The sequence below is a fragment of the Idiotropiscis lumnitzeri genome, chromosome 11 (assembly GCF_059441095.1).
Source record: "Idiotropiscis lumnitzeri isolate Australia: NSW breed Sydney's pygmy pipehorse chromosome 11, RoL_Ilum_1.0, whole genome shotgun sequence".
In the NCBI taxonomy this organism is placed as follows: domain Eukaryota; kingdom Metazoa; phylum Chordata; class Actinopteri; order Syngnathiformes; family Syngnathidae; genus Idiotropiscis; species Idiotropiscis lumnitzeri.
The window spans coordinates 12521680-12538983 of NC_142401.1; the positions used below are offsets into that span (position 1 = coordinate 12521680).

Below are 17304 nucleotides of genomic sequence, written 5' to 3' on the forward strand. Positions count from 1 at the left end.
TGGGACTGCATAGAACATATTGTAATGAATGAAATTGATTCGACTTCCCCTTTAAGTACAGTGGAAACGAATACTTTGCAACACAGTTTAGTACAAAACTAAAAATCAATATTTACTGTCAATTAAATACAATACCCGTGTTGATAACTTCACAAGAACAAAATTTTGCATTTTCAAAGAGATTTATAGCTTTGCAGAAGGAATATATGTTATCAAAATGTGCACCCATAGTTTTGCTAACATTGTGAATTGACTCACAAAGATGCAAAATTAGCTAATGACAACAATGTGAATAAAAATGTACCTTAGCTATACATGTTCTTCAGTTATACATCAAACAGCCCAAATTTGTACATTTACGACACATTCTTGAAGACAATCATGTCAGTTTCTTCATAAATAAAACCATAGGTGAGAAAAGTCCCCAAGATCTCAGTTGGGGCCTATTTTACCTCTCTCAATTCACGTTTTTTTTTTTTAAACATCACTTTTGTCAACCTCTGAGTTGGGTGGGGTTGAGCATAAGAAGTTTAATTTGACAAAGTAAGACATCCGTGTTCAAATGTATGGACTTGAGTAAAATGACAATGTGAAAAGTCAAATTAACTGCATTAAAGTTATAGTGTGTTTAGTGTTAGTGCCATCTGGTGGTGAACAAATAGAATGTAACAATCTAAGGTGTAAGCGCATACATTTTGAAGCACGCACACCACAGAGCCTCAGAAAACCAAAATTTTGCAAGCCTACCAACAATTTCTTCAGCAGAGGAGCAAGCAAACTGTCATCACAAACGACTTCTTGTATTCTAGAGTATCTACTTCGGAAATTCGTAGCAGAAAGATGGTAGCAAAAAATCTCCTATGAGGGGGCACGCTTTATGTAATAAAATTAATGAGTATTTGCCAACAGTTACATAAAAACCTTTACGTTGATATGTTGATATTATTTAAATTAAGTGAGTTTTTGTAATAATAAAACCTAAAAAAAAAAAAAAAATTTTTAAGTCTGTCCCTTTAACAAAGCAATGTTTGGACTTCATTACATCCCACCACCAATCAGGACTGTAAGCGTTTCTTTGCCACATAAGCACTGGTGACTTGATTCATGATGATGAGGGCACTCAGAATAGGACAAAGTGCAGCCAGGTACCAAATGGCATCACCAACCGACTGAGTGAACCAAGCAGAAGTCAGGCCGAGGAGCAGACTGATGCTACCAAACAGGTAGGTGACCAGCCCAGATGCCGCGTGGTACCTCTTGAGCTTAGCCAGCGACCAACCTTTGGCCAAAGAGTGGTAGATGAGGGGCACGGCGGCCAGCGACTGGATCACCACCACACAAACAGTGATCAAGCCCAGAAGACCGTGCCAGGAGGTGAAGTGAGGCTTGTCGCGGAGATGTTTGTTGTAAAAGATGGCTGCCAGGCCGAGCACGGCGCACGTCACGCAGGCGCACTGCAGCATCCAGTGTACGCGACCTTTCATCTTGTGGGAAAACCTCCTCATGGGGGAGCCATGGGGTGAGAAAAGGACGATGGCTTCGGTCATGAAGAAGGAGAACTGGGGGAAAGAAAACAATACTCAGCTCTGCTTTTATCATTACACTCAGCGGCCACAACATTAGATACACCTGCCCACTCTAACGAAAGCCAATAAAAAAATTCTACCACAGAGTCGACTGGTTGCCTTGACTTACCGTCGTCTAAATTATTTTTGCCTAGTGAGCAAACTTCAGATACAGAACCGCACTAAATAAGATTTCATTTTTGAAATTTATTAGAATGACTATACAGGCCCAGTGCCAGTTCTGGCATGGCCACCACAACATGGTTCATGGTCGCCCAACAGGGCCACCACCTAAAAAGCCTAAATGTAGGACCCTGGAATGGGAAATACAGTCAAAAAGACAAATATACAAAATGAAAACACTCACAAGGAGCACGGTGCAAACAATCACTCCTAACGTCTCTCAATTAATTTTTTTTTCTACAACTCTGCTATTTATTCTTATTAGAAGCATTTAATGTAAAGAATTGTGGTGGTGGGATTGATTCATGCCAATTCAATTTGTTAAAGCAGTTTATTAAGAGAATACAGGGAAGAAATTAAACTTGAACCACTATATTATCATGCAAGATTGTGAGTGGAGCAACGTTTTAGGGAATATGTGAACAATATGTTTATTGATGTGCCTGGCAGAAGGGTAGAACTGCTTTGAAAACTACGTTTCTAAAATTTTGACCCTCGCATGCTACATCCGAACGCTGCATGTTTCATATTGACCAATCACAGCAATGTAAATGTCACGTGTTTGAAGCTTGATTTGAAACGACCCAACTTACTGCTAGCGTCATGAGGAAAGGATGCCAAGAAAACCAACCTGTAAAAAGTCACACCAACTGGTCAAGTCTACGTATAATATAAAGAGGAACTTGAATGAGAATAATAATGGCTTACTCACTCGTACCAGGCCGAGCCAGAACAGCGACAAAGCCCGTGAGTGTTATGCCGAGAAAGTGTGTCAGCACTGCGGAAGCTACTTGGGCGAAAGCAAACAGTCGAGGTTCCGCTTCGGCCTCTTTGCTTTGGGCCATGTTCGACAAATTACTAAATTTACACACTATTAACGCAATCCACACACTTCACCGTGTCCCCCAGAATTCCCAAAAATAATGAAACTGGATCAAAAGTAGCTCCGAAGGAAAAGCGCCGCCATTCAAAGCATCAAGAAGGTCATTAAAGGAAATCGACATGACCAAACAACGACCATTTAACAACGGCGGTGTTATTAATAATGGACACGTTTGATGTGATGTGTTGGCTGAACCATTCCGGAAAAAAACAATTCCGGTAACTTTACTTCCGCTTAGCTTTTCATAATAAACTGTATTTTAGTGGGATGTGTAGTACCATATGTTACCAGCAGAGAGCGCACTTCCTCAATGGTTAAGGTTTGTACAGTTGATAGTCCACGCTCTGCAGCCAAGACTACTAAAATACTTCTGGCTAGTTTTTTTTTTTAATAAATAAAACAGCCATAATTTGAATTTAATTCCAATTCATTGACATTGACCAAATTACTAATCATGTATTTTCTGAATTTAATTTACCTCACCTAATGCCGTAATTTAATTTAATTTTATTGATCAAAGTAATTCAGATGCTCAAAGATCATTATGATGACAATTGGATGTAGACGTTTTGCTCATTTGTAATGATTAGCATCATTTGTAATGATTAGCAAAAGTCAACACATTATTTTTTTACATAGTTTATCTGTCTGTCTGGTTGTCTGTCTATCTATCTATCTATCTAGCTATCTCTCTATCTAGCTATCTTTCTATCTATCTATCGTACATTCACCTCAATGTTATGTTATTTGGGTTTGAATCTCAGATCAGGCCTAGCTTCTTGCTTACAGTATGCTTTTGTGGGGTTTCTTCCTCTTACATTCCAAAATCATGTCTAATTTTTTATCATTATTAATGATTCCACCCTAAGTTGATCTGGCAAAAAGACCAGTTGGAACATAACAACTCTTTTACAATGATGACCTGGCCAAGATGACCACCAGAGTAGAACACAGATGGATATTCCCCCAATTTTTGATTCTACCAGGAAGCGCATAGCAGTGACTATTAGCATGTTTAAAAACACCTTGTTTCCTATGTGCATGTTTTATTGAATTAATGTATTAATTTATTGAATTACTTTGTGGTGGATGGGCTGCATTCACAAAAATATCAATAACATTCAGCCCCGTTGCCTGTAGGCTACTGCATGCAAAACTGGATGTACCATTTCTCAGACTAATAGCACCCATTCCACAACCAACAACTGAATGGACCATCCCTGGTCAGCTGTCCTGAGGTTATTGTGCTCCAATTACTGTCAAATAAGCTTGTGACTGTGCACCGCCTGCACACATTCATATAGACAGTCAACAGATTGCAATGTGGTGTGCAACTTGTCTTTTCTCCAAATGTCAAACTTTACTCCTTTACCTTGTGAAATTTTTTACGACAAGCCCTAACTTGATCACAAATTAATCTTATTATATTATTTTATATATTATTATATTATATTATATTATATTATTATTATTATTATCAGCAAAAACAATTATTGGTATGTACTAAAGTATTGGTGGCATGATACTCACATGTGGTCAGTGATTGAGAAGCAGACAAATTAGTAAAATTAATAATTAGAATAATAACTTGAATAGACCCCAAAGTAAAATGAGAGCATTGAATTTTTGTGTACAATGTTGCTAAACTATTAATATACCTTATATACTACAATACCATACAATACAATGCAAATGTATTTATATAGCACATTTCACAACATAGTAATATATATGATATAAGTAATTCAACTAAAAACAAATAGAAGAGAAATATTTTAACTGATTTTAAAAAATGCATTGTGTCATACATCTGATTCCTTGCAGCTACCATAAGGTCATCTGATCTCCATATTGGAGCCTGGAGGGTTTTTTTCCTCTCTGAGCGATGTCCAAATAGGGCAAAATAAAATATTCAACAGACTTTTTATCTTTTCCTCCAGACTTTGAATTTTGCGCATTTGTTATTTAAAGTATGTGAGCGATTATTATGGGCTGCATTACGATAAACTGGTTGCTGCAGATGATAACTAGCAGAAGACAAGATGATGCGTTTTCTCCACTGGGAATTCCGACAGAGGGGATTCCTCTCTACAGTATATTGGATGCTGGACAACCATACGGGATTACGAAGTAATCCCACATGCTGGCATTGTGCATGCGCACAGTGAGGTGAGTGAGTGACGAATGGGGACCATCTACAGTTAAAACATCGACAAATTGCCTTCAGTCAGTCGCCTCTTCACTTCAACCCTCCATGGAGTAATTGATCATGTAATCAAGGTAACGTGGTTTTATTTAATTTGTCTGCGAATGTGGTTCGTGTGTGTTTCACTGTCTTTATCCTGTTTCAATCTTAATCCGGGTTGTTAAACCAGTGAGTGTTTGCAATACATACGACAAATGACTGCACGTTCTAAATTTGAAACAGACTTTTAAATTCTTGATTGCATACAAAAAAAATGGAATAGGACTACAATGTTCTCTTGTTGGTTGGTCTAAATGCACCGTGCAGTGACCCACTTGGCACTAATAGATCCCGGGTTGTTCATATGCAACTCACAATGCAGCCCCACTGCAAAACTATGCCACCAAGTTCCACGTGTGCAATGAGCAGATAGAGAACATCAAGTCAGGGAATGTAGGCAGTCGTTTAAATGGTGGTTACACATCATACACGTAACCATCAACGACTATCTTGCTCCATTTCATAAATACGCTTTCGCAAAATGCGCACACTTTTGCATGGGGTCACGTGATCGGTAAACATGGGAGCAATGTATTGTTTAAAATTTCGTCAGTTATATAATTTGTTATATAAGGACAACTAATGTGTGAAGACACGATTTGGTTCTAATTAAGGAAATTGCAATCTCAAAAATTTAATTAATTGTTCAGTTAGTTTGACAAACACTGTGTAAAAAGCCCATAAATGAATGTCTTGTTTTATTCAATTGAATTGAATTGAAACAAAAAATTTCCCAAATTTCAGTGACAATTCATAAACCTCTTCAAAATCACATTGTGTGCAAATTTAACATTTGTTAGTGATACTTGCAATTTTTTAATTCCAGTAAATTATAATTTAACCTATTCTCTAATGCATCAGAATTCACATGATTTTATGAATTTCAACACATTTATTTATTTGCACGAAGATCCTTTGTTTGCTAAAATTTAGTGAGGAGCAAAGCATCTTGAATAATGGATGGGTGGATGAATGATATGTGCTATTACCCAACTTTTGAAATGATGATTGCATAATTCTAACATATGTTTGAATTAGGAACACCATAAAGTAAATCAAATGCTAAACATTGGTAGTTTTCCCAGAAACGCTTAACATATTAAAAAAATAATCATATTACTGCTCAAAAAACGGAGAGGCTAGCCAATGTCTCTGGAAAGAATACATCTAGAACAAAGTATTTTTCCTTCCTAAAAACGAGATTAAGTATAAACAATGGGAACACTCATGTTTAAGAGGTACTGTCTATTTTCTGACATTTCAGAAGTGCAAGCCGTGAAATCCTCAGGATGACCTGCTTTTCCTGTGTTTTTCCCCGACATACAGCACATGTTCGTTGTCCAAGCCAGTCACATGCAGTTGAATAGTATCGAGCGTCACGTTTAGATTGTGCAGGATTATCCTCATCATCTTGTCCCACTTTTTGATGTTTTCGCATGAGTCCTGATGTCAGATAACAGAAATTAATCTCTTGTTTTTGCTTGTATGAAGCTCACATTCTAAACAACACATTTCTCAACTGCAGTATAAGCGAATGTTTCAGATTGGAAAATTGTCTTGTGGTTCTTGCATTCTAGCGTGAACGTTTGTATGAATTCAAGCAGTTGCTTTGTTTCATCTCCTCAGGGTTGGTGGTGACCTGTCCTTCTCGGCAGTACATGACGCTGGCAAGGCGGCCTTGGCCAAACCTTGTACTTTTTCCACCCAAATAAACACATGAACGTGACATGCTGAACTACATTCACGGAGTCCTCAAATACTGATGTGGTTGTGGATACCAAAACCACACAGGTTTACGGACAGCAAGAGCTCACTTGACATGTCCGTGACTGGATCTCGAGCAGGATGTCTAAATGTGAGCTGATTGAGCTGAAGGACCTCAGCGTACATGATCCCATCGAGCTGGCGGCCGCTGGGCCTCGCGCCGCTCCAAGTCAGGGCCGTCACTTCCACATCGTGCGTCTGGTTGGGGACAACGTCAGCATCGAGGCCTCGTCCGGAGAAGCCGGCGTGGGTCACGACTTCCAGCCCTACGGTCACACTCACCTCACCTGGTGTGACCTGTGTGGGGAATTCATCTGGGGTCTTTATAAGCAGGCGTTACGATGCACTAGTGAGTACTCACAATATACTGTAAACATGTTTCTATTGAGGAATGAAACTTTTAAGTTATGTCGACCCTGCATACAGCATTTTAATATTAGCTGTCGTAATTGCCTAATTAAATCCATTAAACGTGTCAGCAAGAAAAATAATGATCATTATAAAATGTCATGAGTCCTAATTGTATTCTGGTGAGCCCTTCCTATAGTCAGTCCTCGAAGAGCAACAATTTGGACCGGCTGGAGTATAAATGGAGCATCTTGTAGCAATAATCCAATTTTCTGGGTTTTCGACATCAGACAGCAACAGGAAATTGTGGGGGTCGGGTGGGCAGCCGATGTCTGAGAAAAAAAGATTAATTTGAGGTGGTAGAATTGTGTTAGCAAATATAAAAAATTTTATTTATTCAAGTCCAAGCAATTTACATCGGAATGAGAGGCTTGCTCGAGCAGCCTGTTTTTATATAATAGATTATAATAATCCAACCTAGAGATCACGATTTATTTTATTTTTTTTTTTGCAATATGCAAGTGGAAAAATGTTGCTCTTACCATTTTGTTTACGTAGGAGCTACAGTATATGTCCAAGGTGAGGACTTAGGCAAGGAAGGGTAATAAGAGGTGGAAGAACTGTTTCCTCAAGACAATCAGTACAGAAAAGGTGATAATGAAAAAATGTTGTCTCTCGGGGTTTATCTCCAAAGCCTTAGAATTCATGCACTAATTACTGTTTAAAAAAATTGATAGCCGAAAAATATGTTATAAAATATTGTAGTATTCTAATGGAACTTGACAACATATTAAAAATGTCCAAAACAAGCCCAATGTGCTTCTAATCAATTAATTATTTTTGGAATCAAATTTACGCCATTTTCAAAGTTTGTGTTTTGGTATGTTAGTGGTATTATCTTGATTGAAAATAAATAAAATCACACCATTACATGGGGTTGGTATGTCAATAGTTAGTATGTTGTGCACTGGAGGCGATGACCTATAAAGCACCGGAACACTAAATCTGCATCAAACTGGGCAGCATGACAGGCCTGTTTTGTCAGCCTATGTTGAGTCATCATGTTCCTGCAAATGGGAGCCGTGTTGATGATGACGTTGATGATGCATCATGAGAACATGTGTGACTTGATCTGGGGCGTGCAAAAATGAGTTCTGTCACAGTGTAAGATGAAGCATTAGAATTCCGCTGCCAGAGTTGTGTTATCACTCAAATGCAGGATTTGCACGTTATTACCATTCCTCAAACCTGTGTTCAGCTTTGAAATATCCATCCTCTCAATCTGTTAGACATATTTGTGGTTTGTTACCCTGGGAACAATCCACACGCATTTTATGGACACCCAGCCTGAGTCGGCATGTGAAAACATAGAATTTTGTCATTTTAAAACCAATTATTCTCTCTGCAGACTGCAGCTACACTTGTCACCACAGATGCCGTCCGTTCATCCAGCTGGACTGCAGCGCAGACAGAAGTTTGCCAGCAGGGCAGGTGGAATTCCCTGTCGACTCCTTCGAGACGGACACAAATGTGGTCAGGAGCAAAGTTTCATCCAAACATTTTTTTTCAATAACTCATTGTTCAAATGAGATAAATTATACATCTGTTTGTGTGTATGTCACTGTAGATTATGAAATTATAATAATTCAGTACTGCCTTACAGTTTGTTCTCCGTGGTCCTTTTTATGTCCTCTTAATCTTATGGCATCTATAGCGAATGTCATTAAGGAGAGTGCTGATGGGAGTCAATGGCTTGATGGCATAACAATAAAACAGCTGTTCTTTTGTTGACATAAAACCAATTCAGTCCTGACATCTGACGGACAACCACACCTTATTATCAAACTAACATTTGGGTAAATTGTTAATGCAAAAAAAAAAGGGTCAAGAACAATGATCTTTTCCAAAGATAATGTTTTAATTGAAAGTGTCACCATAGCAATATATTTATGATTGTGTTTCAAAATATACAGCGCCATATTTAGAGCTGCCTCTACTATTTAAGAAATCATATTTATCGACATGTGGATGCAAGATAATTACTGTGCAACCTGTTCTCCGGTAATGCAGTGCAGTTGTTCACCACTACAAACTTGAGGGAATTATGAACAGTTCTAAACAGCAGTCAGCGTTAAGACAAAACCTCCTTGCTTCTGCCAGAAAGCAAAAGACAGGAAAGCCTACTAGATCATCAGAATTTTATATGAGCTCAATCAGAAAGCGCTTCAAATGGTAGCCACACAATGCTTACTCAAATTTGCCACCAGTTTGATTGTGATCAGTTGATTCTAAAAAAGCGACATTTCACAGTTCATTTTTTACTCACTCTCACAGTCGGAATGATTTAAGTTGAGTCATACAATTGAACAGTCACATTAATAGTGGAAAACATTTTAAAATGATTTATAATGGTCTGCCCTTTTTTTTTTTTTTTTTTTACATCACAAAAACCTGGCATTCAAACAGGGGTGTGTAGACTTTCGATATCCACTGTAGAATGACAAGAATAAAGATAGTGTTATTGACAGTTTCAGCCAAATATTCTTTTTTTAAAAGCAAAATTGTTGACACAGCCATTGTATTTGATCATTAGATCGGATAGTCCAGGTCTGCCTGCCGAATGTTGAGTGTACGTACGTTAATTGAGTTACAACAAAATTAAGCGGTCCTTTTGATTTTATACATCCATTATCAGAAGCACGCTGTTAGTCTCCTCTCACACAATAGACAATAAAATCCTTTTGAACAGGCTGTTTTTACGGGGCGCTTTTATGGTCAGGGCGGAGCAAATGTTAATGCGGTGTACAAATAAGACTAAGAAATAAAACGCTGGGCGCTGAGTAGTGAGTGTCATTGCGCTTTCGTGTGAGAAGTTGCACATGAAGCTTTGAGATGAGTTTGGGAAGCAGGGAAGCATTCAGTGACTGTCAAGCAGATCTGTATTTTACTGCATGTGAAGCTTCTTTCCGTTATAGGATCAAAAAGGAAAAGGTGATTTTTTTTTTTTTTTTTTTCAAAAGCCTCCTTTCTTTTTTTTTTTTTTAATTTTCTCTGTTTGGTTGCCTTCTCCTCAAGCTCAAAAACGCTGACACATTTTCTGTTTTGACTAAACTGGAGCTGCTGGTTTCTCATTAGGATGAGCCGATTGACTGGCGCAAACAGGAGTTAAGTGTTGGCGAAGTTCATCAGAAGGTCAAGGAGTACAATGCTCAGATTAACAGCAATCTCTACATGGTGGTGGTGAGATAATTTACCTCCTTTTCTCATGGCATCTCTTGTTCTGTTTTGTGATGGGGGTATTTACATCAAAATTGTTTGGACCCAACACGAAAGTAGGCTAGAAACAAAGAAAATAAATGACTCATGTGTGCTTGATTTTTTTTTTTTTTACATACAAGTAAGTCACAATTTATCATAAAATATCATTTAAGATTATCTGATTATGTCAGTTTTGTGACTAGGCAGATTTTTCACACCCACAAAAACACACTGAGAAAATAACAGAAGTCACTGCATTGTATTAAATATTAAGAAAAAATAAAGAATAAATTTGGGAATATTTGGCTTAAATCTCAGGATGAACCTAGAATCCACTATAACCTTCACGGGTGAATTTAATTTGGCTTTATCTGTCATTTTTAACATCTAATTGTTCAATATTTGACGACTTTCTGACGAGCAACCTACTGATGAGACACTGTGTCACACCAAGCTCAGTGGCCACTTCCCTCTCAGTCTGTCAACAACTTATTTGAAGCCTTTCACTGGTGACGTACTGCTGATCAATTGTTGCGTGTCGTCTTGGTTTCATGCAACCAAAATGTGACAAAGAGGACTGTTTAAATACCACGACAATGTACTGGTCAATTGATAGATCAAACATCCGTTGAGAATTTTGCCCTCCTCCTCCTGCTCCGTAGCGAATATCAAATTGAAAAAAGTAAAGAACTAACTATGCATTATAAGTTAAAATGAATGCTGAAATTTCATCCAACGGCAAAAAATCCCTAACTTTCGGTGAATAATGTATCTGCACACTATTTTTTTTTCCTAACCCACTTACTTTTAACTCAGCAGTTCTAAGAGTGTATTACATGAAAGGAAATGTATCTAAAATGAAATAATTATCCATCTGTCCTCCTTTCAGAATAAAGATGGCACCTACACTGGTTTCATTAAAGTCCATTTTCAGCTAGTCCGTCCCATCACCCTGCCTCCTTCCGGGAGCCCAACACAAGATGGGCACGAGTACGGCCGGCGGCTGACGCGGCGGACATCGTTCTACCTCCCCAAAGATGCTGCAAAGCACCTGCACATAAGCTCCCAAACACGGGTACGAGAAGTCATCCAGGCCTTGCTCAATAAATTCACCGTGGTGGACAACCCAGCCAAGTTTGCCCTTTTTGAACGCACTGACAGACAAAATCAAGGTAAGCGCTTTGAAGCAGAAAGAAAAGTTCTCAACTATTTGCTGACAATTGTTGTATGGTATGGTTTGTTCTACTAGTGTCCATGCGGAAACTGAGCGAAGATGAGCATCCCCTCCATTTGCGCTTGTGTGCAGGACCAAGTGAAAAAGTCTTAAGTCTGGTCCTCAAGGAGAATGAGACCGGCGACGTGAACGTAAGGTCATACGATAAATCTGACAACACCAATTGGTAAAGCTGCATGCAACAGCAGGGTTTTTCCTGGCTCAGACTGAGGCAGAGCTGGCGCCATTCCGATCATCCTTATGGGTTTTTATTCCTCAAGTGACTCGACATACGGGCTTTTCGACATAAGAACTGTCATTTGGCTGTTTTATTTTTGTTGTTTTTTTTTTTGCTTTGACTTGCGGATGCAAGCTTGAGATCAGAAGCTTCACAAGTGTGGTGACAAAAAAATTATTCTTTTTTTATTCTATTTAATTTTGTCATCGTTGTATGTTTTTACTGACTACAACATTATAGAGTTAATTAACACCTTTCTGACCGTGTCTCTCTAAAATTATTCAATAAAATTGTATTTTCCAATTCAAGTCATCTTTGTGCTACACCCCTCTTGTTGAGTATATGTACCTTAAATTAAGTTCTCCTCCACAGTGGGATGCGTTCAGTTTTCCTGAGCTGTGCAACTTCCTGCGTATTCTACAGCGTGAGGAAGAGGAACATGTCCGGCAGATAGTGAGGCGCTACGCTCGCACCAGGGACATGATGAAGCAAGCCATGGCGAGGATTACTTCTCCTGCTTGACGTTTGGTGCGGGGGGAAGGGGGGTCCATTTAGATACAAAGGGAAATATATCAAGCTTGGAAATGTTTTAACAAAGTTTACTAAAAGGGCAGAGACACTGAATATTAAACAAATGTCATCCATTGTTTCTTTGTCACACATGCTTGTGTGAATAGTATTGGATTTATTTTTTTTCTGAGAATAATGCTGCTTTGTTTATATTATTTATACTTCGTTCAAAAGCACATTTAGTTTATATTTTATCTTATTGTAGTTTTGTTTGGATTCTATACAACACTCCACACAACTTGGCACCTTAGAGAACCTGTAGAAATGTGTTTGTCTGCGCGTCCGTGGGTTTTTCGGTGTGTGTGTGTGTGCGTGTCTCTCTAATAAACTTCTGATAACAAATCTATCTTTTGGTTATTCATGATAGCGAGTTGTTTGGTAGTTGATGTGTTATAAGTCATATGTAACCATATGCCTACTTTTTATTGGTATTATACGTCCAGCAATTCATCCATCCATTATCTGAGCCGCTACATCAATATATTAATGATCAATAGAAGTGACTGGCCGGCCAGCATTTTTTAGTAGTTCAGTTTTGTATATTGAGCAGTTCAACTCCTGTCCTAGAGGGGGCGGTACGTTTCAATGAGGCGCCTTCACCGGTGGTGAAAGAGCGAAGAAGCACGTCCACTAGCTATCCACGCTAGCTACTTCTCTTGCTAGGTCTACATCCAAATTTAGAGAGCTGTTAAGTTGAGTTTGTCAAGAAAAAGCATCAATTCTTCACAAATGATCCAAAGCCACGTTCGGTATGTTGTCGAGAAATCTGAATTGCATAGCTGTCATGTTTTCTAAAACGTAGCTTTTGACAGCGTCATTCTGTAAAGCACTTAAGTGCAATCTGACCCGAGTTAATGTCAGACGGTGTCATACTGTTACTGTTGTGTAGTCATGTTAGGGAGTAGAAAACGTGACTTGTCATTATGTTGTCAACAGCTTGGGAAACACGAGGACAAGTTACTGTCAGTAATTTTAGTCCAAGCCGAGCTAGCGTGGTTAGCTGCGTCTTTAACTCGGCTAAGGTTTTTGAGCTCTTCGCGTCACACCGACATGGTTGATGTATTTTAGGCTCTTGTTTTGTTTTTTGGGGGGTTGTCTGTTGCCATTGGAGGTCCGTTTTTTGCTCCAATTGTGTCGTGCTATATTACGGTTCTGACATGGATATCATTTGAGAATTTCAGAATGAACCCTATAATAAATCAGTTCTTTATCTCATTGTATTTTGTATTTTAATATGTTATCATGTTTACCGGTTCCTTGTTTACCTAGTGTTTCTGACTGTTTCCCTTCAATTACTACATTTGATTGATAAAATGGCAAATCTGGATCGGCAGCTCAGTTTTCATGCACACCATGATAGCTACTGTATTAAAATGACTAAACCCCCTTTCTTGGATTTGTTAGTTTTCCAGGTCTCACATCCAGCAGTGTCACATTCAACTGATAAGAGCAACGCCCAAGTAAATTATGTGCTGCAGCTGAAGATGGGTGGTAGCGGCTCCAAATCCAAAGGATTTTGGCCTTTTTCTGGCTCAGGCAGTGGCGACGACCAATCCAAAGATGCGAATGAACAGTCACTGGCAAGAGCGCGAAGTTTTCCAGGCGCGACACCTTTTGTGTTTACCAGGCGGAGGTTGGTGACTCTCTGCGCAGCCTTGTCTCTCTATCACATGCATGCATTCAACCCATGTCCTAACCCTGCAAAAATGCACCACTGAGCCTGGATTGGTCTATTTTGACAGTAAACGCATGCTACCACACTTGCATTCTTATACTTATGTTAGTTCAGAAAACATTCACACACATTCCTTACCTTAAACACAGGTAATATCTCTTCCCAACCAATGCCGAATGCGGCTAATTACAGAGTACCCTCCCTGAAAAGTCATTGATCGCTATCTTCATCTTCCTCCTCCTGCACACTTAACTCATCAAAGCCTTCTTCAGTGTCGGAAAAGAACGGACTCGCCTTCATCACACACTTTTTCAAGCTCTCCTGTTGTCACACAAGGCAAATTTGCGACTGAGCTTGTGCAGTCCATTTCATCACACAGCAGTCCAACTCTTTTGCTTTGATATTAAGAGGATTTTTTATTTATTTATTTTTTTTACACTGAGTCTTTTTGTCTGAAGAGAGAATAGTTGCAAATCCCACCGCTGCCACCAATGGGGTCATAACCCAAAACACAACTGTGGCTACAAACAAAACATTGGACTGTTCTGTCGTAGCCTTCAATAAGCATTTTCTTCTAAATCAATCTAAATTCTAAACATATGCAATAGCAGCTGGAGAAATATCCCAGTTGGAGCAGGTTGTTTGTGTTTTCCAATCATAATGGAGCAGTTTTATCAGGACACATGGCCCAAAATATTTGTTGATAGGTGGAGAATGTTCAACAACTGTTACAAAAATTGTATGATTGCCTCAAAATGTTGCGCAACAACTTAAGTTAAGGTTACCATCATTTTTATTCAGACCTCCTTCCTTCTTAAATTTCTTTTATATTCTGTTTATGTTCCTATTATTTTTTTGGGTATTCTGCTATTTATCAGTGTAAGTTATTTCAGTGACCATTGTGGATTTTTCTGCCATTAACAGACTTCCAACAACTTTATGCAAGTATATAGCGGCTGAGATGAAAAGGAAGTCACACGTTAATGAAAATTATTCCCAAGATAAAACAAAATATTACGAGACACGTTTATTCACGCAAAAATGCCCATTTGGGTCACTTCTCTGTATTGAATTAAAGAAAGAAAAACAGTGCAACTCTCCTGTCATTAATGCTGAGTCAGCACACAAATGTCAAATTAGTTCAGACGTCTGAGTGCAAAATCTTAGCCAGTAGCGACACTGTTTATTGTAATTCACACAACTTACCACATGAATGAATGGGCAGCGTGTGCGCCCACTTAACATGGCTATGAATTTTTAATAACAATAAAGTAAGCTACGGACCCCCAGCCACCTTGATCTAGGGCTCAGGAGGATCTTCCTCCTTGCTCAGGCCGTCCAGGGGTCGAACGGGGAATGCTGCTTTGTGTCTACCTGCACCCCACATGAATGATAAACTCTTTAAAGCCATTAAATCTGCTCAATTTTGCAACGCTCAGAAGGTCACGAAAGAGGATTTACTCTTGCTCTCTCGCTTCCCTCTCTCGCTGCAGCTCTTTGTTCTTGGACGAAGATGGCGACCTGGCACATGAGTTCTACGAAGAGACTATTGTGACAAAAAATGGACGTAAAAAAGCCAAACTGAGGAGGATTTACAAAAACTTGACACCTCAGGTGAGCAATTTACACTGAAATTAGCGGTAGGCATTTGACAAAATTTCCTCAATCGATTATGGGAATAATTTTTAATCAATTGATCTAAATAGGCAAAATCTGAATTGCCTGTCCGTAAGACTCTGTCCTGTGTAATTTAAATGTATCCATAGAAATGTTTTTAATTAATTTATTTTTTTTAAATAATAGTATTTTAATCGGGCCTATTTTTTTTGCACATAGAAATGGCGTATTGGGATCCTATGGCCATTTTTCGAACCGGGTTCCTGAGTTAAAACATTTGAAAACCTCGCTTGCTCACATAGAATTTCCCACTATTGTTCCATGTTTACATTGCACATGCTATGGCAGCGTTCTGGCACCCCTTCAGGTCTGGCATTTATACTACAGCATTTCTTGAACCGAGTTTGTATTTATGCAAATGTTTTATAAGATAGATGAGCTGCGTTTTTTACTTTTCTGTTATTTTAGTTGTGTTGCCTTTTTGACTATCCTGAGCCATTACCCTGTGGTGTATGACATGTTGGGTGATTTTTTAATTTTTTTTCCCTTCCCCAATCCACACAAAAAATTATTTGACCAAGATTGTAAATGCGAAACCTTTTCAACCTGTTCTATGGTGTTGGTAATTTTTTTGTGTTTTTTTTTTCACTGAAGATTATTGTTTGAAGTAAGAATCGCAATGGCATCTGCCAAAGCGAATGGAGATCTTTAAATGAAATGAAATGGTTCTGATTGCAATTCCTTGTGTGTGTGGTCAACAGAGTTGGTCAGTATGCGTGTACCCCACAATAGCTGGGCCAGGTCACACAAGTTGAGAGTGAATCATCTGAATCACTGTCAGTTCCAGCCAAGTGGTTTCCGTTATGTTGAGATTACACACACACCCACGCTCTCTTTGTCTCTTGCAGGGAATCATAAAGCTGGACCTCCCGTGCATCCATGTAGATTTCCCCGTCGTCCTTTGTGAAGTCTGACAATGTCCAAGAAACGTCTCTAGACTAACACGCTTATGTCAGCTCCGTCCCATGGTTTTCCCCTGCAACCTGGAGACCAGAAACTTTCGATAACACGTCACACATCTCTTGATATATTTGAAGTGCATCTGTGGTCAAGATGATGTCATGTGATCTGAGCCTCTGCATGTGATCTGTTGTTAGCGACGCTTTATAGATCACCTATGGGAGAGATGGGAGGATGGTGCCAAGTTGGGAAAACATACTCAGTTTACATGGTGTGTATGCATGTAAGTGTGTTGTTGCAGACATGGGATGTGTTAGATTCCTGAATTGATTGCTAAGGATTATTTTCAGGTATGGTTCACTGAACTCTTTAAGGGGATTATTATCAACTCCTCCCCCCATGCCGTATTATCTAGAGAAGAAGGGTAGTTGCACACTAAAGCATTGTTTATTCTTTCTTTTTCTTTTTAACTTTGCTATGCATGGGAAAAGGATCAGATGATTGCTTGTAATAATGAAGGGAGTCGACAATCAGTAGCCCTCCAATTAAACTGAATTGCTTCAATGACTTTGGCTTGATGTCACACAGGAGTTACAACATGAGAGATGTCAGCCATGACATCTGAGTTTGTGCTTTGCTGCTTTCGCATACGATATTTCACATTTAATTTATTATAACTTTTTTTAAAATACACTTTAAAATGCCTTGCTGTGTTTTTGTCTTTCTTCTTTGATATAAACATTGTTTTGTATTCAGGATATCCGGTCAAACATTTTAGATTCCAA

At 38.8% G+C, this 17304-nt stretch overlaps 3 protein-coding genes across 4 annotated transcripts; 2 read left to right on the forward strand and 1 right to left on the reverse strand.

Annotated features, from left to right (window-relative positions):
* Nucleotides 1-754: 754 nt before the first annotated feature.
* cyb561d2 (cytochrome b561 family, member D2) lies at nucleotides 755-2844 on the reverse strand. 2 transcript variants are annotated; one of them, XM_088308622.1, is made up of 3 exons: nucleotides 2467-2844; nucleotides 2342-2379; nucleotides 755-1559 (listed from the first exon to the last, which is right to left on the reverse strand). In XM_088308622.1, the coding sequence occupies exons 1-3, from the start codon at nucleotides 2591-2593 to the stop codon at nucleotides 1056-1058; spliced, it is 669 nt and encodes a 222-aa protein (XP_088164748.1). In that variant the 5' UTR covers nucleotides 2594-2844; the 3' UTR covers nucleotides 755-1055. The 2 variants fall into 2 exon arrangements, with proteins under 2 accessions (XP_088164748.1, XP_088164747.1); XM_088308621.1 differs by having other exon boundaries at nucleotides 2461-2844.
* Nucleotides 2286-12546, forward strand: rassf1 (Ras association domain family member 1). The gene is made up of 8 exons (XM_088308620.1): nucleotides 2286-2495; nucleotides 4707-4911; nucleotides 6503-6989; nucleotides 8397-8521; nucleotides 10124-10228; nucleotides 11136-11418; nucleotides 11496-11611; nucleotides 12070-12546. The coding sequence occupies exons 3-8, from the start codon at nucleotides 6722-6724 to the stop codon at nucleotides 12217-12219; spliced, it is 1047 nt and encodes a 348-aa protein (XP_088164746.1). The 5' UTR covers nucleotides 2286-2495; nucleotides 4707-4911; nucleotides 6503-6721; the 3' UTR covers nucleotides 12220-12546.
* Nucleotides 12547-12836: 290 nt separating this feature from the next.
* Nucleotides 12837-17222, forward strand: tusc2b (tumor suppressor 2, mitochondrial calcium regulator b). The gene is made up of 4 exons (XM_088309013.1): nucleotides 12837-13016; nucleotides 13672-13900; nucleotides 15436-15556; nucleotides 16468-17222. Exons 2-4 carry the CDS (start codon nucleotides 13752-13754, stop codon nucleotides 16531-16533), a joined length of 336 nt encoding a protein of 111 aa, XP_088165139.1. The 5' UTR covers nucleotides 12837-13016; nucleotides 13672-13751; the 3' UTR covers nucleotides 16534-17222.
* Nucleotides 17223-17304: the final 82 nt, after the last annotated feature.

Excerpts from the sequence above, each read along its gene's own strand:
- cyb561d2 (XM_088308621.1), bottom strand. The coding sequence starts at position 2,593 with ATGGCCCAAAGCAAAGAGGCCGAAGCGGAACCTCGACTGTTTGCTTTC. Across the intron at positions 2,380-2,460 it reads TCTGGCTCGGCCTGGTACGA|GTTGGTTTTCTTGGCATCCT; the intron begins GTGAGTAAGCCA and ends GACTTTTTACAG. Across the intron at positions 1,560-2,341 it reads CTTTCCTCATGACGCTAGCA|TTCTCCTTCTTCATGACCGA; the intron begins GTAAGTTGGGTC and ends TCTTTCCCCCAG.
- tusc2b (XM_088309013.1), top strand. The coding sequence starts at position 13,752 with ATGGGTGGTAGCGGCTCCAAATCCAAAGGATTTTGGCCTTTTTCTGGC. Across the intron at positions 13,901-15,435 it reads TTTGTGTTTACCAGGCGGAG|CTCTTTGTTCTTGGACGAAG; the intron begins GTTGGTGACTCT and ends CTCTCGCTGCAG. Across the intron at positions 15,557-16,467 it reads ACAAAAACTTGACACCTCAG|GGAATCATAAAGCTGGACCT; the intron begins GTGAGCAATTTA and ends TGTCTCTTGCAG.
- rassf1 (XM_088308620.1), top strand. The coding sequence starts at position 6,722 with ATGTCTAAATGTGAGCTGATTGAGCTGAAGGACCTCAGCGTACATGAT. Across the intron at positions 11,419-11,495 it reads CACTGACAGACAAAATCAAG|TGTCCATGCGGAAACTGAGC; the intron begins GTAAGCGCTTTG and ends TTGTTCTACTAG. Across the intron at positions 11,612-12,069 it reads ATGAGACCGGCGACGTGAAC|TGGGATGCGTTCAGTTTTCC; the intron begins GTAAGGTCATAC and ends TCTCCTCCACAG.